This window comes from Aulostomus chinensis, chromosome 8 (genome assembly GCF_037954235.1).
Source record: "Aulostomus chinensis isolate RoL2024-O1b breed Wild chromosome 8, RoL_Achi_v1.0, whole genome shotgun sequence".
Classification (NCBI taxonomy): domain Eukaryota; kingdom Metazoa; phylum Chordata; class Actinopteri; order Syngnathiformes; family Aulostomidae; genus Aulostomus; species Aulostomus chinensis.
This window is the reverse complement of record NC_141327.1, coordinates 9,810,837-9,835,838: the sequence shown is the minus strand read 5'-3', so window position 1 is coordinate 9,835,838 and position 25,002 is coordinate 9,810,837. Positions and strand designations below refer to the sequence as shown.

The window sequence follows — 25,002 nt, the reverse complement described above, 5'->3', positions numbered from 1 at the left end:
CATGCTCCTCTCTGTCTGCGCATGCAGATGTTGCACTGATTTTTTACTAAATTCCCAACTTTTTCAAGTTAAAGCAAACGGTACATAAGTCATCAGAACTGTTTACTCTTCCTCCCAACAATATGGCATACCCTAGGAAGATTAAATGTGAAAACACTCAGTGCTAACACAGCAATAAAAGCCCCACTTCTATACTATTTCTGATCTATTAAAACAGCAGCAACATAAATGTTTTTTTTTTCTTTTACAAGGCAGCACTTAAGTGCTATGAAGCCATGAGGGAGGCAGGCAGGCAGTGTGCTCTTAGCCCATGAGGAGCACTTGGACAGAGCTGTTGCATTAGCAGTCCACCTCTCCTCCTCTTCAAAGAGAACAGCAGTCAGGCTAGAGGTTGGGGACAAGACGAAATTCACAGAGGACCTACGAAAAGGTCACACTGGTAAGAAGAAGTGAGGGCTTTTTTCTTTTTTTACAGTCAACCATAGAGCAAAGACGTCACAGCTCTTAATGGCCAGTAGGGCTAACAGCTGCGACATGGATGTGCTTATTCAGCCTGTCTAGTGAACAGGCATAACTTTTTATTAAGAAAAGTTGTTCTTCAAGGTGTTCCAGTGACAATGGGAAACCAACCAGCTGCACTGTTGTAGAAAGTTTCTTGCCTTTCAGACTCACTGCCACATTTTTGATAAATGGCTAAGTGTGTGTGTGTGGGGGGGGGATTAGGACATCTCAGTGTGGCAAGATCAAAGTAATCAAATCAGTTTACTGAAATTCAGCTTTTCACACCAAGAAAACTCTTATACGACCCTCCCACAACATCATTATACTGATATATTGCTGAGCCCCAGTTCAAGCAGCATGGGCTTTTATTTGGCATCTCTAGATGCCAGTCATCTAAATTTTTAAAAAAATTCAGCTTCATGGGCTGCACGGTGGTGCAGTGGTTAGCACTGTGGCCTCACAGCAAGAAGGTTCCGGGTTTGAGTCCGTTCGGGCGTGGGATCTTTCTGTGTGGAGTTTGCATGTTCTTCCCGTGCCTGCGTGGGTTCTCTCCGGGTACTCCGGCTTCCTCCCACCGTCCAAAGACATGCAATTTGGGGACTAGGCTGATTGGATTCTCTAAATTGACCGTAGGTGTGACTGTGAGTGTGAATGGTTGTTCGTCTCTGTATGTTGGCCCTGCGATGGACTGGTGACCTGTCCAGGGAGAACCCTGCCTCTCGCCCGTAGATGCTGGGATAGGCTCCAGCCCCCCGCGACCCTTACTAGTAAGGAATAAGCGGAAGATGACGATGGATTCAGCTTCATTTTATTGCAGCAGAAAACACCTAACTGACCCAAGTTCGTCAATGTTTGTGATCAATTATTAAGTTACATAACATTGGAACTTATTTAGCTACAGTGTTTTGCAAAAATATTCATACCCCTTGAACTTTTCCAGTTTTCAGATCTTGCCAGATTATTGGATTGGATTGAATTTCAGGTAGGACTTGGACTAGGCCACACACAAATATGACATCTAAATAGGATTTGTTTTAAATCATTCCATTATAACCCTGGCTTTGTGTTTATGGTCATTGTCCTGCTGGAAGGTGAACCTCCAACCCAGTCTCAAGTCTTTCACTGACTCCAATAGGTTTTCCTCCAAGGCTGCCCTGTCTTTGGTTCCATCGATCTTCTCTGTCCGTGCTGATGAGAGGCACGTCCAGAGCATGATGCCACCACGTTTGACAGTAGGAATGGTATGTTCAGAGTGATGTGCAGTGTTATTTTTCCACCACACATCACATTTGGCATTTAGGCTAAAAAGTTCAATTTTGGTCAAATCTGGAGCCTATCCCAGGTGCCTTTGGGCAAGAGGCGGGGTTCACCCTGGACAGGTCATCAATCCATCACAGGACAACACATATAGACAGACTACGGCATCAAATTTACAACAAAAGCCCACCATGAGTGTGTATTACACTCCATGCATGCATTGCACCTCCCATGCATGCACAATTCAGTGAGCACGAGCGCTACTCTTTACTGCAGGCAACTAAAAAGCACGAGTTACAGCTGTGTGTGCTCTCGGTGTATCAATCTGTTCCCTCATTGGTCTACTCCTGCGCGCTCATGTGAAACACTGGAAAAACCAAGTGTAGGGGGGAAAAAAAGCACAGAAACAACCATTTGTCTATGATTGGCCACCTTTCCACATAAAAAAATGATTGTTTGAAATGATTGAAAGCCACTGTATCTGAGAGGAGTTATAGCTTATTAAAAACTGCCGTTATTTTCAAAGAAGACACCCTCAAAAGAATCCCCACTTCCAGAAATGTAATATGAAAAAAGGCAAAATGACAGTTTTTCCCCTGGTTGGTTTTTATTTGCAGTTGTTTACATTTTAGAAAAAGAATCCAAGGATTTTGCCTCCTGTGTGTTTTCGTCTGGCCTCTTCGTGGTCCATGATGCCAGCTGAGGTGGTCAGTACAATGTATCTGTTGGAACACAAGTCAACATGTCAGGATACGCTTCGACCCTCACCTCCAGGAGATGTCTTACAGTTCACTTTCATTTAGCAAACCACAAGCCAGGTGCAATCAAAAGGCTTGAGTGTATTCTTAGTAAGGCTGCAACGATTAGTCGACGTTGTCGACAAAAATCGATAATAGCAATAGCCGACAATGAATTCCATTGTCGACTATTGTCGCCACACGCGTTTTTCCAACAGAGTGAGGCATCTCAACTGATTATAATCTCTGCCGAGAGTCACTCATGTGCAATAGCGTCTCTGTCTCTGAGCGGTAACATACAGGAACGCGGCGTCAACATCAGGTACGCGTACCAAAACTTCTAAAGTTTGGTGGCATTTTAGCCTGGATACGGTGAGTAAAAAGACTACTTGTAAAGGTGGCAAAGCAGACCTTGGTGTCATGGCGGTGATGCAGGAACATTTAAAGAAGCCCGTCGGGCAGTTGAACGAAACAGAGTCTGACTCGCCTCAGTGAGATTCAAGTAACATTCAAGCCAATACGGTTTTTATGACATATATTGTACATTTTATAAGCGTACTTGCGGTATAAAAGAGAGCTCGAGCGTTATGCCAGACTGTGCCTGACAAACGTATTTTGAATTAATGAATGTTCAATGAAAGATGTATTTTTCATTGTAACCATCTTTATTGTTTATTATCATTTGCCACATAATTAAATCAACTTCATGCTAAATTTAAGAAAAAATTAATTATCCGATAGTCGACTAATCGTTTCAATAGTCGGTGACTGGTCGAATATTAAAATAGTCGTTAGTTGCTGCCCTAATTCTTAGTAAAATGTTAAGGCCACTCTCAAACACACACCTACACTACACTAACATATTGATGTTATTTTGATTAAAAAACATCCCATTTATAATGACTGGCAATAGCAGCCAAGACCATTTTATTAGGTCCCATTTTTCACCGATTCCATTCGTCATGTGCAAGGGAAATACACATGCAAGGTATCCATGCTCTGGTTTGTACATTAATTCTGTAGTCACTTCATCAACACTTTTAGACAACACTAGATAAACAGGAAGCTTAATACAACTGAGGGCTGAAGTAGGGATGTGCTTGTCAGAAAATGTCGATGACATCTCACATAAATAATTTAACCAACTTAAAATGACCAATACTTAAGAGTGGCTGATTGTGACCAATCGGCAATACATCTTTGGTGACATCAAAAACCACAGAAATCCATTGTTAATACTTATCAGTTAAAACCTCCCTTTAAACTGGGGATGGGCAATAGGCTCTACTTCCAGGTTTCTGGCCAATACAGATCACTGGTAGATGATCCAGTTGTGCAGGGAGACAGAAGAACCATCACAACATGGCAGGGAGGCCAAAGCCAACAGCAAAGTTGTGCACAGTTGCAACTGTGCTGAAGCAAGACCGTGTCAGCTCAAAACTCCCCTGCACTCACGCTGTCTGGGCATGCTTGTACTATCACTGAGCTACAAGAGTCTAATATTTGGTCATAATCTCACAGATCTGAAGTTGTAGTTCCACTCCAATGTCAGGCTGAATATGCTACACATTGTAACACACTAACGGGAGGTGATCAACTCGCATTGCAAACATGAGCTTCGCTTTTTTTTAAACTTCACATACAGTGAGTGGCAGGTGAAAGACAGGCAGCATATATAATAATCTCATCTTCTTGCTGGCTGCAGCATCATCCGTCAAATCTGGCTATTTTTCCTCCATCTGCTGTAGTTTACTCTCATATTGTGTGTGCGGCTGCTGTCTATATGTTAAAAAAAAATGTACCAGAGTAATGGAAAAGGGCCATTATAGGCAAACTGGGTCATATTTAAGGGTTTGGTGGACTTGTTAAACTATTCATTATCTGCTTAAGTCAATCTGATCATCTTTGGAAAAATCTATTATTCGTCTTTTCAATCACTGATTCATGATGTGAGCACCAAACTGCACTTTATAGAGATACCATTTCTTTCTATGACTGCTTCTCATTACCTTTAAACTACAAGTTTGTGCATCTGTTGATGGCTTGCCACAAAGGTCACATAGATGCAGGGTTTCCAGCAGCACTTTACAGAATAGGCGGCTGCCTAAGAAACAAACACCTGCCGCCTAAACGAACATCTTCAAAAAAAAAAAAAAAAAAAATTGCTTTGTTATTCTGTCCTGCTTTCTTCCTTGCATTCCAAATTCCAAACCCCAAACAACAGCAGTCTCACTTCTCAGCAGAACGCATAAAAAAAAACATGTCATGAATCGGAAAAGAATCAGTTTCTAAGATCTTTAAATACAGCAGGTCTATGCGGTATGCCTCCAAATCATGAGATGCGCCTGAACACAGCATTTGCTGGTTGAACGTCATTGTGTTATGTCGCTATCTAACATCTTTTGCCAACATCCAGGAAAGAAGAAAAATAAAACTTTTTGGGAAGACTGGAAATCATCTGGAAATTGGATAGTCGACCCTTCTTCTATTTCATATAACAGTTGTTTTTTTTTAATACTTAGTGTTTGTAAAATAATTTCTCAATATAGTAGATCTGTAGTCTATATCGTCCACCCCACTGCCTTAACTAACAAACTTTCTGTGGGAAACCCTGTAGTTGCCAGTTGGTGTAGATGAACGAGAATAAAAGACCAGGTTCTGTAGCAAAAAGCAGAATGTTATGTCATTAAGAGCTACTGTAATTAAGGCAAATGAAGCCAGGCTCGCCACAGATGACAAGGTAAGTGACAGCCAACTGCTGGACAGCTCTTACCAAACAAAAGCTACATCACAGTTATCAGTCACTTGATCAATACAGTCCAGTGTCTCCCTGCTCAGAGGATCTCTGTCCAGCACACTACTGACACCCTTGTAAAGTAGCAGACTGCTGGGGTGGAGACCTGGGTCTGCATTCACAATAACTCCAAACACATTGCGACTGGCAATTCCTCAGCATGCATCTGATCGACTGCAAGGATTTCTCAGATGTCACATACTTTTAAAAAAATAACTGGTTATGTGCAGGTCAAGATCCAAACTCTTCCTTAAAGTTGAATATTATTCTGTAATAAATAGGTTATTTGTACTGTCAGAATTCTCACCCAAACTGTCTTGAAGGCAGGAGGTTGTTCTGCCATTTCTCCAGGTCCTTGAGCTGGAGATCAAAACGTGGACTGATCACACCACACTGCAGAGACACAAGAAAACACTGATTAATACACAAATCATTCATAGGTGCACAAACTAGAATACCACAGTCTTAGATGTAAAACAGGTAAATTTCCCTAAGCTCAGAGTAATTGGATTAAGTTGTATTAAGACATCCATTTCTAGTACCACTGTAGGACCCTTCAGACACTATAAAGGGGTGTGACCAGGCAAACCAGCGGATTCACACTGTCAGCAAAAATGGAAAGGCATTTTTTTTTAAAGTAACAAGTGAGCATCAACATACAATGAATCTGAAATATGTAATTCACCCAAGTTTTGTCCTCATTAATTAGTTGTAGCGTTGACAGAATTTGCGTAAGTCATTTGTTGAGTATGCCACGGGTTTTGCCCAGAGGAACATTAAGGGCAATTAGTTAAAACAAGGTATATCCAAAGGTTTAAATTTTGTGTTCAGTTTCCTTACTAGCACTGGCCAACATAACATGGTCTATTAAGGAAAACAGCATGACTCATGCTGCACTTGGCTTGTTTATATCAGCGGTGCAGTCATAACATTTCCATTTAAAAACAAGAATGTGCTTTTACAACACTTTGTAAAGTGACAGTTACAAATGGAAACAAGAGATTTCAAGGTTCATGTGCACTTTGTGAGCTCAAAAACACATTCCCCAGGAGTAACCCAGTGCCTTCTCAGCCAAATTGTGACTTCTTTGAGCTAGAGCATTGGTTCCTCCTCCTCTTGTTTTATAGTACATTGGACGACATTGGTCCATCCCCGTGATGCTGCATCATTGAGTGAAAAAGTAGTGGTTGATTGGACTGAATATTCTATTAGCACATCGGTACAATTGGTGTTTCACACACATTTCCTTTCCACAAAGGCAAGTGAAATGCTTGCAGTGTCAAGCCTCACTTAAACAGTTAAAGTTTTTACCTTGTTCAGCCTTCCTGTGAGATTGACGACTATTTTCCCGGCTCTGTGGTCATCAATGATCTCAAACTCACCAATGTAACCTGGAAATATGAAACACGAATAGCAGAACTTTAAACATTCACATTTTACAAGCTCAAACAACATCAAAGCTACATGTCAGTCACATATCTTGGCTTTGACATGTCACATTTTCCTTATTTCCATCTTTTTGTCCAACTGCACATTCCTTGATTTGACCAAAGCATCGAAACTATTACTTTGCAAACTTGAAGGCTTTTTGTGATAATGTACTAATCCATGGAAAAAAAATTAATACGCACCGTGCTTCATCATTACGGTTAGGAAGCGCACAATGACCTTGGAGCAGGGCCGAATGAGGACCTGCCGTTTCCCACGCTTCTCCGCATTGTTGATGCATTTAAGAGCATCTGCGAGAACGTTCATGCGCACCATGATGCCTGGAAACAAAGTAAAGGAAGTGATGTTGATAAAGAGAAAAAAAAATTTAAGTTGCAATAACTTAAGAATAACACTGTGTAGTACATTTGTTACTCATTTTCATAGTACCTTACAGATTGCACTCTTACAGCTAATACACTAGGAGATACATTTGAAGTATTTCAGCACATTAGTTGACAGTTTGCATATATTAGTGAATTAACCAATTATGTCATCATTCATCCTAGACATAAAATATTACCATCAGTGAAATGTAACAACGAACATATGATTTAAAACATAAATGTCAAATAGCTATGATAAATAGCTATGATAAAATATTCACTTCACAATGTCCAGCCAAACCAACAACGTCGAAAGTAACACCATTTGCTGAGTTAGCTACTTGGCAAAGGTCTCGATATATGTTGAGTTGACGTTAACAACTTCAAAAGGTCACACGTAGCAGGTAACACTCAATTATTTTGAGACACATTATGGGTAAAATGCCACAACGGCATGCTCGAGCCCACCATACATCACACAGTTTAGCCTACGTTAGCTTGCGTAGCAGCTACCTAGAAAACAATTACGAACCCGCAGGTCAAAAATACATTTATGATGTCGATCGCTTACATTAAAAGTTCGTAGAGGCAACAAGAAGCTTAACATTTTGGCAAAAAAAATTATATGTGTAGTGTGTAGCACCAAAGTTAGCAATCACGGCGCCTAAAGCACAACGACTGATGGGGCCGAAAAGAGGGACTGGTGAGGGGATATTGTCACCCAAGTAGTGACTATTTGGAGCTATTAACCAAGACAATACTTATCTCAAATAACTACTTTATTGTCTAGCTTCCAGATTACCTCAAAATATGAACAAAATACAAATAGATTCCTTAGATAGGGAATAGATTGAAGGTTACAGCGTAAAAAGACATCTTACCGGTTCTGCAATATGGCGGAAAGAGGAAGTAGAAAGACTCAGCAATGCATTATGGGTTTAGCAAGAACATTTCAAATGGACAACAACGAGATTTATATATTTTTTATCTCCTAACAACTCGGTTGTGTTAACGCAGTGATCCACGGCCAGAAAAGCTTTATTTGTTTCTTTAATTTACAGTAATATGTGCTGTAAGACAGAGATATATATCTCATTATCAGGCTTCGGGATCCTTGATAAATATGTGTAACATTTTAATAAGCGCCTCCTAGTGTTGAGGATGAATAACTGTACTCAGAGGGTCTTCAATCAATATATGTTGCTAAAACTGTAAATACGTTAATACATATATATATATCATACATAGATGGATAGATAGATATAGAATTTATACCCCAGCATTTGTGAATATCACATAATGTCAAAACAGGTTTTAATCTTGCATGAAAATCCATATTTCACATGTATTTTCACAATTATCTTAATCTTAATCTTTACTCTCTCTCTCATGGGTGGCATGGTTCAGAGGTGGAGTGGCTGTCAAGCAGCTGAAAGGTTGCTGGTTCAATCCTCACACCCCATGTGAAGTGTGCTTGAGTAAGATACTGAACCCATAATTGCCCCTGATGAGTAGGTTTGCACATTGCATGGTGTAGCAACTCATAATGTAAAAACTTAAATGTAATAAAAATTCAAAATGTAATAATTGGCTCATGTAATAAAATCATGAGTGCATAACGTAATAATGTCTTTGCGCATAACATAATAATGTAACAATTTCTTACATTATGAGCCCAACTATGTAGCGACCCATAATGTAACAATGGCTTATACTGTGAGAAGTGTCATGCTTTCACCTCTGTGACTGTCAGTCTGTATGTCAGCAGAATCACAAAATTTATGCAAAACATGGTGTAGCATTAAGCCCATAACGACCACACCTGCACACTGACTACTTAGAATTCACTGACAGGCAGAGGCCTGTGTTTGACTATGATTTGTACACAGGGAGGGGGACTGAAGTTCATGTAGTTTAAGAGCATTTTCCTTCCATTCATCCATCCATCCATTTTCTTCCACTTATCTTGTTAAGGTTCGAGGAGGGGCTGGAGCCTATCCCAGCATCTTTCGGGTGTGAGGCGGGGTTCACCCTGGACAGGTCACCAGTCCATCACAGGTCCAGCACATATAGACAGACAACTATTCACACTCACATTCACACCTACGGTCAATTAGAGTATCCAGTTTGCCTACTTCCCATTTGAATGTCTTTGGACTGTGTGAAGAAGCCGGAGTACCCAGAGAGAACCCATGCAGGCACAGGGAGAACATGCAAACTCCACACAAAAGATGCCATGCCCGAGCCGGGGCTCGAACCCGGAACCTTCTTGCTGTGCTCTGAAAGTTACATTATGAACTGTTATTACATTATGAGTTGCTAAATAGTTGGGCTCATAATGTAATAAATTGTTACATTATTACGATATGCGCAAAGATATTATTACGTTATGCACTCATGATTTTATTACATTATGAGCCAATTATTACATTTCGAACATTTATTTCATTTAAGTTATTACATTAACATTTGCAACAAAGTTTCAATTACAAGCATGATTTTTCAGTAATAAAGGAATCCTAATTGAGGGTTTCAATCTTAAATTTCATAATTTACCAAAAAATATGACTTAGAGCGCAACTAATGTTGTTGATTCTCATGTGTGTTAAGTGAGGAATGATTTTCTTCTTAATTTGCAATATTATTATTGTACATTTTTTTTTAGTTTGTGGGGGATTAATGGGATTTTAATATCCTGGAGCCTATCCCAGCAGCCACACCTACGGTCAATTTAGAGTATCAATCAGCCTCGTCCCCTCTTGATGTCTTTGGACTGTGGGAGGAAGCTGGAGTACCAGAGAGAACCCACACAGGAACAGGGAGAACATGCAGACTCACACAGAAAGATCCCGTGCTCGAGCCAGGGATTGAACCAGGAAACTTCTTGCTTTGCAGTGCTAACCACTGCACCACCGAGCCACCCATGGATTCCATATATACAATATAAGTACAATCTCAGCTCATTGCACCTTCTCACATCGTGTAAAGAGAATGAAAATACAGAAGAAGATGAACATAGAGTTCATAGTGTCAGAAACAGTTCATATTTTTATTTTCATTTTTGACAGCTCAGTTTGATACTTATTACCTGCAGGTACACATTGTCAAATCTTTAACAGTTGACATAATTATTGTACAGTACCAAGATGAAAATAACATATACAGGTAGTAACAACTGTGCAAAGCTTGCTTGACACTGCAAAATAATATTTTTTTTTTACATTGAAAATTACAAAGAATTGCAATACATGGTAAGTATTAATTCTGTACGTCACTTATCACAGATTATCCCGTGGTGAACAAACAAAATATTGCTTTTGTCATAGAATTCACGTCATATAGTTAAAAAGAGATATTCTTGCTTCATAGATTGCCCAGAACACATAAGCAGAAGGATTTTAGTAGGATAGTGACCATCTCTTGTGGGCCTACACTGAATATCAATTATTCATAGTACATTTGCACTACATGCACATAAAATATGTAATATGTGATACATAATATATATTAATGGGTCAGTATATATATAGAAATATATATATATATATATATATATATATATATATGTATGTATATAGCGTAGCATAAGGAGCAGGAGAGGAGAACAAAACTAAGTCACACATCAGTGTCTTTGGAACCGTGTGTGCAAAATTATCGAGTCAGTGTTTATTGTTTGTTTTTCCAGGATCAACTGAACAGTTCGTTTCACAAAAACAAGATTAGAATTTGCCAAAGCATGAGTATACACAGTAAGTCTGTGGTAATTTGCCAAATTAGCTCATTAAATGGTAACAAATGAGTGTTGGCTAGAAATAACATATAATAAAAATGCTATTCAAATGTTTTCTGTCCTGTGTAGGCAACATGTTATTGCCCCTGACAATTTGCATGAGCTTCTCTTTGTGTTCAACTCCTCTACCATGCTCTGAAGGTGAATTTTCACGTCTGATGTGTGTTACATGAGGTATGTCCGACCATCTGATAAAACGGCTTAAGTGAAACACCTTGGCTCCAGACCTAAAGAGCTATCCTCTTGTGTCCAGCAGAGGGTCCAAACCCCTCGGACCAGATGCAGCAACATGCCCCCCAGCCAAGTCATCAAATGAACAGACACATGGAGCATAATGGAATGCTGGGCAGCACTAGACAGAGTAACCAAATTTGTCTTGACTATTTCTGTGGTTACGTTACAATTTCAACTCTGTTCCTCCTCTACTAGGTCTCACTTAAATGGTTCTCTACTTTTAAAATTAACCACCATTGCTAATCATGCTGGCCAAGGAATCTGCATCTCCCTGGGGATCCAGGCCAAGTGCCTGGAGGTCAAGGCCCAGGGCTACCAGCATCTGGAGCAGGGTGAGCTCCTGCTGTGTGGCCTGGTCCACTAAGGCTGGACAGGTAGGGTTACACTGGGGCCACTGGCAGGTGTCCACCAGGTGAAATGGACAACCTTTGGCAGGGGTCCTGTTGTTGCGGGTTGCCTCCAAACTCCTGTCCCAGCAGTGCAGTGCCCGAGGAAGAGAGGTTCCTCGAACTTGGAATCTCATCCAGTTACTGCAAGAAAAATCAGAAATAAATAAATAAAGTTAGAGAAAGAAAATAAAGATGAGAAAGGGAAGCTAAACATGGTTCAGTGAAACCAGTAAACGGGGACAAGTTACTTTGACCACAGTCGATGCAACAACTGTGACATCACCTTAAAGAAACATAGCACTCAATAAATCCACCTAACTTAGAGGGAGTGTTTGAACCACAAGACTGCACTGACCCATAAATGTCCATCCGTGCGGCAGAAGAAAGAGTATGTTTGAGGGTTAGGGAAAGTGTGAAATGGCATTTGGTGACATGAAGAATGTGGCATGATGGATTAGTGGACAGAAATTGCAGCATGAGCTCACTAGGTAGAGATGGCTACTGGGAGAGGTGAGCCAAATATCCATTCTTACCTTTTAGTAACGACTGTATGGGAGAGGCAGGACGGAGCAAAGACAGCTCTGAAAATCACACCAACAACAGACAACAGTCATTTCTGGGCTTTAGCTCCTAACAAGATCTTCTTTTATTTTGCTTGATGATATGTAACTGTAAACTTCTTGCTAGGAACATACGTAACATCTCGAAGGGAGTTCTTGAGTTCCAAGCCCAGGTTCTGGATATACTGCCACTGTTCTGTGGTCATACTCTGTCCTCCCATGTAGATGTTCTCCACCTTCAGCTGGTCCTCATCAAACAACCACTGCACAACAAACAGGGGGGCTACAGGGAAAACCAGAGTTTTCCTATCAATAATCTAATATTTAAGAAGTAACACATTATTCAGCATGACTCTGCACTTCCCCTAGCTCTATGAAGTTTTTTTTCATTGTTTTGGTTTAACGGCTTCCAACTGTTTTGGTTTAATCTACCCGCTTTATCATTCTAATATCCAAATGCACTAAGCTGCGGTGTTGAGGCTCTGATAAAATCAGCAGCATCAAGTAGCAGACAAAGCTAGCATCAGATCATGATAAACATATTCAAGTTTTAAGCTCCTAAAGACACAAACATCATCTCCAGAGGTTTGTAGATAGTTATTCTGATTCCAGTACCTGTGTGAGAAATGCCTCCAACACTGGCAATAAATGCAGGACCAGAAATGGCAAGTATGCCCTCGAATGGGACCCTGATAATTCCCACTTAACTCACTTACCTGTGACTTATATAACAAAAAGGACACCACTGATTACTCATTTTGGCTAAAAGCTGATATTTACTTCAGACAAATACCATGATATTAAGAAATGACTGTTTACATCATTTTAGACATTTTGTATTTTTTCTTATAGCCTAGTGCCATGTTTTGTCATGCAATTAAGTTGAGACAGGCTCTCGTTTGGATCGGTTGACTCTACTTTTGGTATCAGGATTTTGTTATTTACATTGTAACCCTCAGTAGCATCATTAGCATTAGCATAGCATTGCTTCATAGCAATACCACAACGTTATCTCCAGAGACTTCTTGGTAGACGGTCTGGTTCCAAGTTGTTTCTCTGGATCCTTTTGTCCTTTTGAATAGTCAAACACTTCCTAGAATGACCATCGGGTAGTTTTACAATTGCTAGAGTAGCACAACTTTGTGTTTTCCAATGACACACTGATGCAGTGTTTATTCTAAAAATGCTTCTCTGACCAATCAGAGATCTGGAGTGTTTTCACAACGTCTTTCAGCTAAGTTTGCTTTGAACTTTCTGAGGTGATTCTACAAAAACTTCCAGATATTCACCAGATGGAAAACTATAAAAAGGGAGTAAAGTTGAGTCAGGCAGGCACCATGTAGTAGAAAACAAATTCTCACAGAGAATAAATGTGATAGGATGAGGAAAAGCAATCTTGATTTTTTTGTTTGCCATGAATAATATCGATAATTTTAAGTATAGCAGTTAAAAAATAACAATCAACATTGGATTCTATATCTGCGAAATCAAATCTTCACCAATATTTGTCATATTTCTACGCAGATACTGTTCTGATTAGATGGTAAACCTATGTGATAAGCACTGACAGGTCAAAGTGGAGTAGATTTTGTGGCCAAAGAAGCACTGCCACTCCTCTCCTCTCTTATAGAGCTGTCGACATCGATCAGGCACAACTCCATTCCACAGTCTGAGAAAAAAACACAAACTGTCAACACACACAAAATTGTTTCTTGTTTAAGTCATTAGGTTATACAGTTGAAAAGCACTTATGAGTAAAGAGCTGCAACTGCAAGAAAGAATACATGTCATACAGGTTTCAAGCAACAGCTTTACCTGAGTCCTATTTTGATGGCATCTTCAGGTGAGCAGGAAATAGTTTGAGGGCAGTTGGGGGATCTCTGTTGTTTACTTTCCAGAAACCAGCCAGAATCCACTAGACCGCGGACCTGAGTGTCTGCACCCAGCTGCTCCAACTGACTGGCGACTCTCTCAATGTTCAGCAAAACACCTGTACCGCCCGCACTGCAGAGACCCAAGCAATTCACTTAATAATTTGATTTTGAAAGGAAATTTTTAGTTATGTGTATCAAAGGAATGGTGCATTCCAGACTAATTCTGGACTCATCTTTCGACCTGAAAACCATGTAGCTAACCTGTGAGGAATGGTCAACATTACAGAGGAAGGCCCATTATTATAAATGATGTTCCTGTTTGCACATCTTTAGTCTTAGTAAGAGGATGCACCGAAAATGGGCGAGGGTCTTGTTAACATTCTTGGCACTGAGGTGGTCTGAAGTGGCCTGGGGTTGAGCCTGAAACAAATGTGTATAAAGATGAGGCAGAAGCTTGTCTCCAAATCAGTGTCAGAGAGGGACTCACCTCGTGCCAGACAGCATAACAACTTTGGCCTGCTTGATTCCTTTAGGGATGAGGTCTTTGATGACCTCCCGGATAATAAGGGATCCCATGAAAACATACTCAGCTGATAACACACAAATAGGGAACGAAAGGGGAGCAGACCAATGAATGATCAAATATTGTTAAGAGGGACCTAAGTGAAGCAATGCAGGGGCTTTTTGAGAAACGTACTTGCATTTGCAGTCCTATCTTGTTCTTTCTCTCTCCCTTGTCGTGGTCGTGGAGGAGGAGTTGGGGCAGGCCCAGTGCCACTCCACACATCACTGGAGCAGTATGGGATGAATCTGTGACAAAGAAGACATTGAACAGTCCAAAGCTTGAGCATGCAAGTTTGAAGCCATCAACACTATTTCTTTGCTGTTTCGTATCAGAAACTAATAGATCTGTATTCTGATTATACAAAGAATCCTATCATTGATTATTAGGAAGTAGATAGAGGGTAACACAGGTTGCGGGTATTGAGTGAATGTTTTTTTGCTCATAAATTCAGCTTTTGACATGCAGTTGGGAAAGCTGTATATATTTTTTTTAATCTGATATTTCATCTGCACTCGTATTTGTAGTTTTACTATTATTAGGAGTTATTACTGTTAATACATCAGTATCAATATCAATTTATTATTATATTACTACTAATTATTTTAGTATTTTTATCACTGTATTTTTTTTACATCAAGTGTAATGTCAGTAACATCTCATCCTCACGATTATGTTTTTCTGCACATTTCTCAACTGAACCTTTACTTGACTGCACAGTGCAGTCATTTTAAATTGATTAAGTTTCAACTTCAATAGCCATACAAATTATATGAAGCAGAAAAGCAATACACTCCAAAGAAAGAGGTGTGCTCTCTAGTTCATGTCTAGTAGTAATATCTGGTATTGATTTGGAATCATGAGGTCATGTGACCCTGAAGCTATTGAAATGAAGGTTTCCAAATTTTCAGTGAAAACTCTGATAGACCCATTGTTCCTACTTGTCCAGCACAAATCTGCAGATAACAATGATGCACTAGGGCCAAGGATGAGGGAAAAAGGCCAGGCAGAGGATATAGTTTTCATTATGCACTTCAAGAAAAAAAGTCAAATATCCATAAAAAAGACAAAATGTCGAGAATAAAGACGAAAATATGAAGTTTTCTTTTTTTGTCATGTACGTTGAGAAAAAAGTAAAAATATCGAGAACAAAGTCCACCTAATTCAGAGAAAGAAGATTTTTCTTTCAAGATGCATTTTGAGAATAAGGACTACATTTTTCTTAGAAGAAATGACATTTTGAGATTAAAGTCAACCTTTGAAGCTTTAAGTTACTGACATGAAACTGGAACAAATATATATGATTAAGGATGTGGTCATTCCACTTAAGTCACTCACCTTTACATGCAAATATGTAAACAGTTGAGGCTTGCTCTCCCCGCTGTTTGGAGAGGAGCTGGCTTTCTTTTCGACATTTTGCTGGAGAGTAGTTTTAGTGGTTTTGAATATTTAACAGCTAAAGGACCACATATTTCCCTGTGGAGTTGTTGTAACACAGCTGCACACTCACCCAGTGAATACTGGACCTTAACTCTTAAGGTATCTGAGACACAATTCCAAATTAGATGGTGTAGTTTCTCTGTGTGCGCCACATGAAGACATACTCAAGCAGCAAAATATGCAAACCATAAAATCACTTTTTGTGACACCACAAATAAGCATTTAACATCCATCTCAACATGAACGGGGAGAAGTCTGCCCAAACGAGGATCATCTGCACAATATAATAATAAGACACAAAGTGACAACAAACAGGTCCTTACACAATGTTTGCATTGTACCAGTGGGGGTTCTCTTCTACTTGAGAGGACAATACTCCACTTCCTGTAATTCAATAAATCAGAGATAAGACACTGAACATTGCATACGGATGGTAACACTGTGGGAACATATACGACCTGCTTTCTTATGCACAGCTGGCTGACCTACCGCTTTTTGTTTGGGGCCAGGAAGATGAGCTCATTAGTCGGGGGATATTTTGGTACCTGGAATCACAGGTCTCTTTGCTGTAGCAGCACCAGCCACCTAAAAATAATAGAGACTAAAATTAGACATCAAGCACAGTATAGGATACCCCTGTTAGCCCATCATAGAGGCCTGTGAGGAATGCAGCTGCAGCCAGCTAATGAGAATGCGCAGTCATTAAGAGTTGGCAAAAACAGATAGTAATTTGCTGAATGTTACTGAGTACTCATGTATGATTGTCTTTTCCTCTAATACAAAGTGCCACAATGTTGAATCTGCCTTTTTTTTTCATTTTCTACCCAGTTAATTAGCTTCTTCTGTTCACAGATACCTGTTGTGTTTGAGAAATGTGATGTACTGCTCCTCTGTCCAACCAGATCAAACAATCAAGTCAGGCTCATGCAAAAAACATATACATCTCCACCAGTCCACTGAATTAAGGCACAAACCACCGGAAGGTGATGGGACAAAATGACATCCTCATCTAAATTCCAAGGGGAGGAGTCACTCTAAAACAAGCTGACCTTCGTGAGGACTAAACTAACCAGACGGGTCTGTTAATACTCACCTTCCAGAAATAACAGCCATCGGCGGCTTCCTCTGAACTCCTTTAAGTAAAACCTGCAGACGCACAAATAAACACAGAAGAAAAAGCAATGCTTATGGACACGCTGACAGGACAATGCAACATGTCAAATCATCAGACAGGTAAAAATTGACAACTTCAGCTTCAGAAGAACAATACGACTGATGAAACATCTCACCCTGCTGCTGTTCCATCATTGCATGTAACTTGGGTGTTCTTGAGGAAGTGCAGCCTCATATCATCTGTCTGTGGTCGAGCTGCTCGAGCTCCTGCAGCACCCTCCCATCCTGACTCGGCTGCTCCTCCACTGCCTCTTCTGCTGGCAGTGCCTCCAGCGCTCCCAGGATTCACCTCGGAAGGAGACTGGACAGCAACACCTCCTTGGTTCCCAGTGGACTTTTTGGTGGACTTGCCAGTACCTTTAGCATTTCGGTTGTTTTGACAGCAGATTCCCCCAAGCAGAAGCAAGAAAGCAATCTGGCCAAGTATCTTCATATCTGCACCACATGGTTTATTTATTCAAACTCATTCATAATTTAAATGAATATCCAACAATCCCTGCTGCCTAAAAGTCTTTTTCTTGTCTACATTAATCAAGTCAATTTAAAATCAAGAAATTAACATACCTGTCTAGAAGTCAGCTCTGAAGACTGTTGCTGAGGGATATCGCGGGTGCTGCTGAGGAGAGGATAAGACGATCAGAACACTGTTACAAGGTGTGAGAGGAGGATGCCAGTCAGGAGTAGTGATGAAGTATTGACCATGTTTTGATGAAGCCTGCAAATCAGTGGTGAGCTTTATAGTGCCACCATATGGATCAGATTTCCTCCCATTTTCTCTTGCAGCTCCTGCCAAGTCCTGACATAAGCTGCTGACGACACACAGCAAGGGGAGGTACTGGATGGAAAAGATAACATGCGCTTCTCCTCAACATATTTCAAGTCTTCGCACATATCCACCATCAAGCACTTTGCCATCTGACTGGAGCTCAAGAACATACTCTCCTCCCCCCCATCCTCTCTTTTCTTCTCCCTCTGCCCCTAATCCACCTCCGACTGCGAGTCTGTTCATTTAAACATCTACGTGGTATGCATAACAAAATAATAACTTTGCATGGTGACCCCAAGGTCACTGACACACACACCTCAAGCACTTTCCAGTGTGGGAATGAATCATAGCCTAACATCCATCTATGGTTAACAACATTGAAGGCTCTCTTACAGCACAGGTGGTGGACATGCTGTTGGCCGTGGCACATCCTTTTTAAAGATTTTCTTCAACAGCAGCCCCTTTTCACAACCATTTAGAATGCTGTGTAAAGTACGTGTCCTCAACAGGCCTCATCTAAGTACAGAAGTGATGGTATTTCTTGTTTCATAATCTGTCACGTTTATGTAAAATGCAAATAATAATGAAAATATAACTATCTGGTGTTGTAGTTTCCCTTCTTAGGTTGTCAAATACATCTTTTTTTTAAAATCTAGTATTGGGCATATATTTAATATTTATGAATTTAAAACTTGAAAATTGTACAAATAAAACAAAAAATCATTATGTTATTTTGATACAGAAATACTGTTTATACTATCCTGTATATCCTAGATATACTGTTTAAATATATTTTTTCAACTGCATTTTTTTTTTTAACCATAGATTCCATTTTTGAACCGATGGACGCTGCGGAGGTAGCATTAATCTTACTCCCAATATTTCTATGCTTTAATAACTCAATTGCTAAATAGCAGTAAAGTTAAAACCTTTCATGCATAAGGGCTTTACCTGCGGCTGTGCTTTCTCATCCAGGTTGGCCCCTGCAGAGTCCTGGGGAGTGACTTTGGTTAAGAAAGAGACTGAGTATTTGAAACTGATCTGCTGCTATACCCCGGGATGGCTGTAGAGTGACATACCGCTGATCACTGAAGGATCACGAGCCTTGGGGCTCTAGATGTCTCATCAATGAAATGCACACCATCCCAGCTTGTCAATCACAGCAAATGATGATCTCCCGGACGGCCGAGGGTGGACAGGCAGAAGGGTGCTCTGGGGGCTGTAGGGGCTGCAGGGTGGCAGGAGGTATGAGACTGAGTCAAAAACACTTATGTCCAACTTTAGAGGCAAGACAACAGATGCCTCATTTTGATTCAAAACTTGAAATATAATATACTGTTTTTGGTTTTATCAGTAATTCATTTTTAACAGTAGAAATGACTATATGATTGATTCCAAAAAGGAACTATACACAGAAGCAGGGTATGTTATTCTATTTTAGTTTAATATTAATATTGAAGATCATCCATCACTCTCATGGTCTGTAATAATCACTGAACCATTTTAAAACGTACAAACAAGGCAGACAGTTTTTTTCAAAGTCTTATTACTTTGGCAGAGAAAATGGTATTTTTGTCTCATTTTCAAGCATTTCATGCGTTTTTAGTTACTTTCAACTGTGGCCAGAAAGAAAACAAAGCTACTGAAAAATATGTCTGCAAGATCATATCACCTCCGTTGCAATAAAAATGGACCCTAAAGACATCACTATACTGAATTTGATCTACTGAGCTGAACAATTCTAAATTCCTTTAGTTGTCCTGAAGTATGCACACCACCCTCTGTCTTCCCAGAAATCAATGCAACAATCTGTTTAACAGATACCTCAAATAGTTGAAAATCATAAGAATTTGCAGTAAATCTATCACTGTTTCACCAGAATGTCACGAACAGAGAGATGGCATTGCTGCTATTTTGTTTTTCTTTGATATGGGATTGGACTGTGTTTTCAGAGCAGGACTCAGATCAATGGAAAGTGAATTTGTGTTCTAGTCCACCACTGTTCGAACTCTCAAAACCTCTTTAGGGTCAACTGTTGTTCCTTGATTAAAAGGTCAACAACTGGCACACACGCACTCTAAACACATATTCATAAACAGTCTGTCACATTTGTATTTTTATCTTTAAAAACAAACATTTTGCATAACCTGCTTGAGAAGCTCACGAGACATTGAACTTCACCCTGAGAGGGTCAACAGTTTGACCCCTTATGCAGCATAAGAGTCATTCTTTCTCCTTGTGTGTTGTTATTTTTCACAGCCAACCTCCAAGGTCAGGACACCTAAAGCCTGGGTGGTCCAGGCCCTTTGTCTGCTGAGCATGGGTGTCATCACCAGCTCCTGGTCACAAGCTCAGATATTTGTTGGCTGATAGCTTCAAACAACGACAAGGCAGAGACAGCAGTCATATTCTGGATACTTGTGCAAGCAGAAAGGTTACAATCCACAGTTAACAAGTCCAAAGTAAAACTACATGAGCAATATATTGAAACCATCGTCTAGGAATGAAAGTGCATTGAGGTAGGCTTAAACACCGATGTTAAATCAGGAATGACATAACAAAACTTGTGTGAGATACTGACTCATACCACAATCATGCGCTGCAGCTTTGCTGTGTTGCGTGTAATTTGACAATCTCCAACCACATCACTCTGAATCTATGTTGTCATCAGCAGTGGAGCTGGCAGAAAGATGCTTGTGAGTAACAGGATCAGAGAAGCATCTTTACAAGCAAAATGAGCCTGGCCAGAATAACATCCATTCAATCAGTGAGGATGACAGCTAGAATCTTAGCAGGATCTGTGTACAGTGCCAGGCCACTACAGAAGGCAACCAGGTGGAGTGGGCAACGCTATGCTTAAAACCAGGTGTTAAAAAGCCTCTTGGGGTAACCTTCTGCAGACAGCCAGTGTGATAGACAGAAGAGGAGGGATTGATGGCAGGGATACAAAGTGCTGGATTTGGGGGGTGTAATGTAACAGGCAAAGAAAGGGATAGCTGACAAATGAATATGTTTCGCAGCAAGAGGCAGCAACTACCTCTGAAAAACTATACACTCTTCTTTTGATATATTTGACACACTTGAACTCAGTTAAAATTTATTAACAACTGCCACAATTATGAACAAAAGTCCAGCCAAAGTGAACAACGCCTTTTTAATCCTTAGGCCACGTCCCGGATCACATTGTGATCACAAAAAATGTTTAAAAAAAAACAAATAATGTATTAATTTGTTTTCATATTGTTGAGTGTTCTCATCAAATTCCTAGCCATATTTCCCATCTTTCTATCCTGATTCACTCTCAAAATCAATTCCCAGTCTTTGCTGCTGTCCTTTTGCCTGAGTGGACCAAGGTTTCTGACAGGGAGGTGACAAAATATGCTTCACTGAACAGTTTCAAATGTCTTTGGGGCACCTGACACATCATAGTTGTAATGTGGCCTTGGAGTCATGCTGGATGAAGCACCAAGCCTGCCAGTGCAGTGATGGATACCGGTGTAGAGGTCACGCCGGCACTCAGATCCTTCTCGAGGACTCTGTACCCAAACATACAACAAAAACAAGAAACAGTAACAGAAAACAGTTTGGCAAGTGCTGATAATAAAGAGACACATGTAAATGTCATCATAAAATATGGTTTATACCTTGGATAAATTCACATACTGAACATGTTTGTACATACCGCTTGTGCTTCATTAAATCATTCAATATGATTTGGCTGTGTAATTTGTGAGCTGCCCCATGTTACATTAGCTCAGATGAATGCAAAGAAGCTGCAGTATTTATACGTGCGTAACATACCATTGACATGAGTGGTTTCTAGGAAGAAAATATATCTACAAGTGGTTGTTTCTTGATTTTATGAAATGTAACATTAGAGATTAAGAATTTATGAATTAAATTTAAGAGTTTAAGAATGGCATCCACATCTGATAGCTTCTACTTAAAATATTAGACACTCCGGCGTGTCCAGTCGTGTCTTTTGTGTCTGTCCAATATAATCAGGTTTTCTTAACCGTCACTTTTTTCTGCTTGCCTGTTATTTGTTCAGATGCAAAGGTGGCGTTACAAGATTAAATTTTATTTGATGAAAACCCCCAGAAATCTCACCTCGCTATGGTTTTCTTTCTTTCACTAGTGCTGTTGGTAGATGGCAGTGTGAGACTGGCAATAAATCAGAGATTCCAGCTGAGATGATGTCATCCCTCTGCATCGTGTGTTATCATCTCACACTCTTCAGAAACATGGTCACAAGTCTCCAAGCCACACACCTTAGTTGTCAAAGGATTTACCATGGGTACAAAACCCAGAAAACGTATACATCAATCCATAAGTAGATTCCATTTTTATAGTAACTACATTTGTCTTACTTGAACATTGTGTGACACAGTACACTAAAACTTACAGTGACATCAGCCTGCAGGTATTTTTATGCATAGACATACCACAGACCAGTAAAAATGTTAGCTGTTTACTATTTATAGAGTTGCTCGAGTGTGACTCTTTTTTTTCAGCCCAGGCTACTGTATGTGAATAGCTGCCCTGGATAACCAGATGGCCATAAAAAGCTCAGCAGTTAGTTTAAGCTAATAGCTCCTCACTTCTGGGAACCCCTTGCTGAAAGTTCAAGACAAACTCTGATAGGCACATAATACCTACATTTTTACATCTGTGTTACCTTCTCTCCACAGGCAGTCAACTGGGATGAGTTAATCAGAAAACATGATAATGTCATTATGCAGCCATCACTCAGGGATCTATAGGTTATGGGCAGACTAATGAGCCCTGGTGGAACAACACATGTATATGTGGGGCCTGGGAAGTGTGAAACTACGTTAAACCAGGAACAGGAATGAGTTTCAAAACCTGGAAATAAGTTAGCATGCTATACTTTAGGTGTTTGCCTTATAATGCAAAACACTGAGCTGACAACCAAGTACCACTCACTAGAAGCTGGATCATGTGTTGTGCAGCAGTTTGATTGCCATATGAAGATGCTGCAAAAACTCCTAAGAGTGCAATCATGGTGCAATTAAGGTGCATACATGTCCACACTGCTTTTCATTAAATAAATGTCTTAATCTGATAGTTGCTCACTCAAACTATGACATTAGTTTTTTTTTTTAAGGTCATTACAAAATGCTGCTTAAATTGTAGTGTCTTATTCACAGCTGGTTAATTCGGTTAATATTGAAATAGTGCTGTCCATGTAAACTTAGCTACTGCTCCAAACAGGACGTGGAATCGTTAGTGATTCGTAATAAAAACACAACTCTGCTTTTTTACAATTTGGTGACAGTGGTTTCAATCATCTCATCAAAGTGAGAATTTAAATGTATTTGCCTAAATGCCAAACTGCTTCTTTAAATCCTACCTCACCTTGCAATGGTTTACACCTTGATTTAAGATTATAGTCTCACACTTTCTGCTGTGGAACACACATTTTTTTGTGTTCAATATCAGTGGAATATGTTTAAATAGAAATATACTCACCTTTAGTTGCATTTGCTGTTTGCTTTTTCTAAAAGTGATCATGTATAAACCCCCTAAAGGCACGCTTCTATCTCATCAGCACAGGAGATTCAAGGGTGATTCACTATATTTCCTTGATTCAAAGGGACTGAAAGTCTGAAAGTTACCAGACATGTGAAACAAAATCTACTCCCCTGTTAGTCCTAAATTCTACAGATGGACTTTATGCTACCTATTAGTTACCAGAAGCTACAGAAATGCCCGCTGACTGACAGTCTGCATAGATCCAAGCCAAGAGGCAATGCAATCTGTATCCGAAAACTTGTATGACTTATAGTTATTTGTATTGTTCTTACTACTGAAAATTTATAACTCCAATTATTCACGGATAGCAAGACAGGCCCAGTTTAGTTAAGTTTTATTACTCTCTTCAGTTCCTTGTTGCCAATCTCTGTTAGTGTTTCAGCAGATTCCTTTGGACAGGATTCTGAGAAAGGAACCTTAACAATTCACATGAACTCCGAACTGCCACAAATTCCTGCAAAATATAGCTGTAATAATACATTGAATGTGTCATATTTATAGTTAAAGATGCCAGTTTGAGTGGTTTACAGTTGTTGACACCCGCTTTGCGACTGAGTCATCACTGTTTTCATTTATCCGTAATTTAGTCACCCACGATGCTGCTACAAATGGAGCTGTGCATGTTGTTGTTGCCTTAAGCAGGTGCATGTTGCATTAAAGTGTCAGCACTATTTATCATGGACAGCTATGATGTATGATGATCTACCCAACGTTTCACATTGCTTCAGTTAAATGGGTGACCTACAGCCGCTTAAGTGATTTTTACACCTGTTTTCTTGACCAGGCCATATGAAACAAATCATACTGTGAGAGTACTTTTAAATTTCAGATCAAAGACATATATTTCTGACTGGCTAATAATAAGGAATCAAGTTCAGCAGTTTCACAAACCTAATTATATATAACATAGGTAATTATTAGAATAAATACTAGGAGGGTGAATGATTAGTTTATGAGCAACTCACTTCTACAAACCTTTCTTGAGTTGAATTAACCATCGATGATTAGCTTATCAAAAGCAAGCTAATATGGTGCAGATATGCAAGTAAAAGATCACAGAGCTTAAGTCCAACTTCATGATCTATTTCAGGTTTTAGGCTATTAACTCATAAAGGTTATACAGTAAAACCAGCTCGTAGTGTCGATGATAGTAACACACATGGCGAGCAGGGGTTTGTTTTATTTGGACAGATGGACGGTGTAGAAGAACCTATTTTTAAGGAATGGAAGCCATACGTCATGTTAACCCTTGAGGTCAGGTCTGATATGCAAACCCAGCCCAGCTAAAATAACTCCGCTGACCTAATGATGGGCAAAATAGATCAGAGGCTGAATACCTGGGTTACAAATCACTTCTGCCAGAAGGAAAGCGCTGAAAAAAAAAAGTGGCAAAAAAATCCAGAGGGTATGAGAGGTCAAATGATTAAGAGCGACAACGAATGACTATTTTCATGACTGATTCATTGATTTATTTGAGGTACAGGAGTATTGGTGCTTTCCAGTTGCACTGGGAAGTCAGAATGTTGAGATCCCAACTGAAAATTGTTGAACCCAA

The 25,002-nt window shown here is 39.8% G+C and overlaps 3 protein-coding genes across 9 annotated transcripts in view; all 3 read right to left on the bottom strand.

The window, feature by feature from the left end:
* Positions 1 to 2,340: 2,340 nt before the first annotated feature.
* Positions 2,341 to 8,138, bottom strand: rps15a (ribosomal protein S15a). Its single transcript, XM_086210802.1, has 5 exons — positions 7,985 to 8,138; positions 6,921 to 7,058; positions 6,601 to 6,680; positions 5,597 to 5,682; positions 2,341 to 2,480 (listed from the first exon to the last, which is right to left on the bottom strand). Exons 2-5 carry the CDS (start codon positions 7,051 to 7,053, stop codon positions 2,387 to 2,389), a joined length of 393 nt encoding a protein of 130 aa, XP_086066928.1. The 5' UTR covers positions 7,054 to 7,058; positions 7,985 to 8,138; the 3' UTR covers positions 2,341 to 2,386.
* Positions 8,139 to 10,137: 1,999 nt separating this feature from the next.
* On the bottom strand, positions 10,138 to 20,126 carry notum2 (notum pectinacetylesterase 2). Of its 7 annotated transcripts, XM_086210797.1 has the most exons (15): positions 20,056 to 20,126; positions 18,971 to 19,119; positions 18,843 to 18,895; positions 17,690 to 17,741; positions 17,242 to 17,426; positions 17,046 to 17,098; positions 16,442 to 16,537; positions 16,276 to 16,336; positions 14,648 to 14,760; positions 14,438 to 14,540; positions 13,892 to 14,080; positions 13,645 to 13,745; positions 12,212 to 12,359; positions 12,050 to 12,097; positions 10,138 to 11,657 (listed from the first exon to the last, which is right to left on the bottom strand). In XM_086210797.1, the coding sequence occupies exons 3-15, from the start codon at positions 18,860 to 18,862 to the stop codon at positions 11,354 to 11,356; spliced, it is 1,473 nt and encodes a 490-aa protein (XP_086066923.1). In that variant the 5' UTR covers positions 18,863 to 18,895; positions 18,971 to 19,119; positions 20,056 to 20,126; the 3' UTR covers positions 10,138 to 11,353. The 7 variants fall into 7 exon arrangements, with proteins under 7 accessions (XP_086066923.1, XP_086066924.1, XP_086066925.1 ...); XM_086210798.1 differs by lacking the exon at positions 20,056 to 20,126 and having other exon boundaries at positions 17,690 to 17,738; positions 18,971 to 19,093; XM_086210799.1 differs by lacking the exon at positions 20,056 to 20,126 and having other exon boundaries at positions 17,690 to 17,738; positions 18,843 to 18,884; positions 18,971 to 19,093.
* The window catches only part of coq7 (coenzyme Q7 homolog, ubiquinone (yeast)), an 11,083-nt gene continuing 6,153 nt past the window's right edge, over positions 20,073 to 25,002 (bottom strand). The window contains exons 6-7 of the mRNA XM_086210800.1: positions 21,307 to 21,427; positions 20,073 to 20,264 (exon numbers count right to left, since the gene is read on the bottom strand). Of these exons, the coding sequence (XP_086066926.1) occupies positions 20,221 to 20,264; positions 21,307 to 21,427 (165 nt within the window). The 3' untranslated portion in view covers positions 20,073 to 20,220. The remainder of the gene's footprint in view (positions 20,265 to 21,306; positions 21,428 to 25,002) is intronic.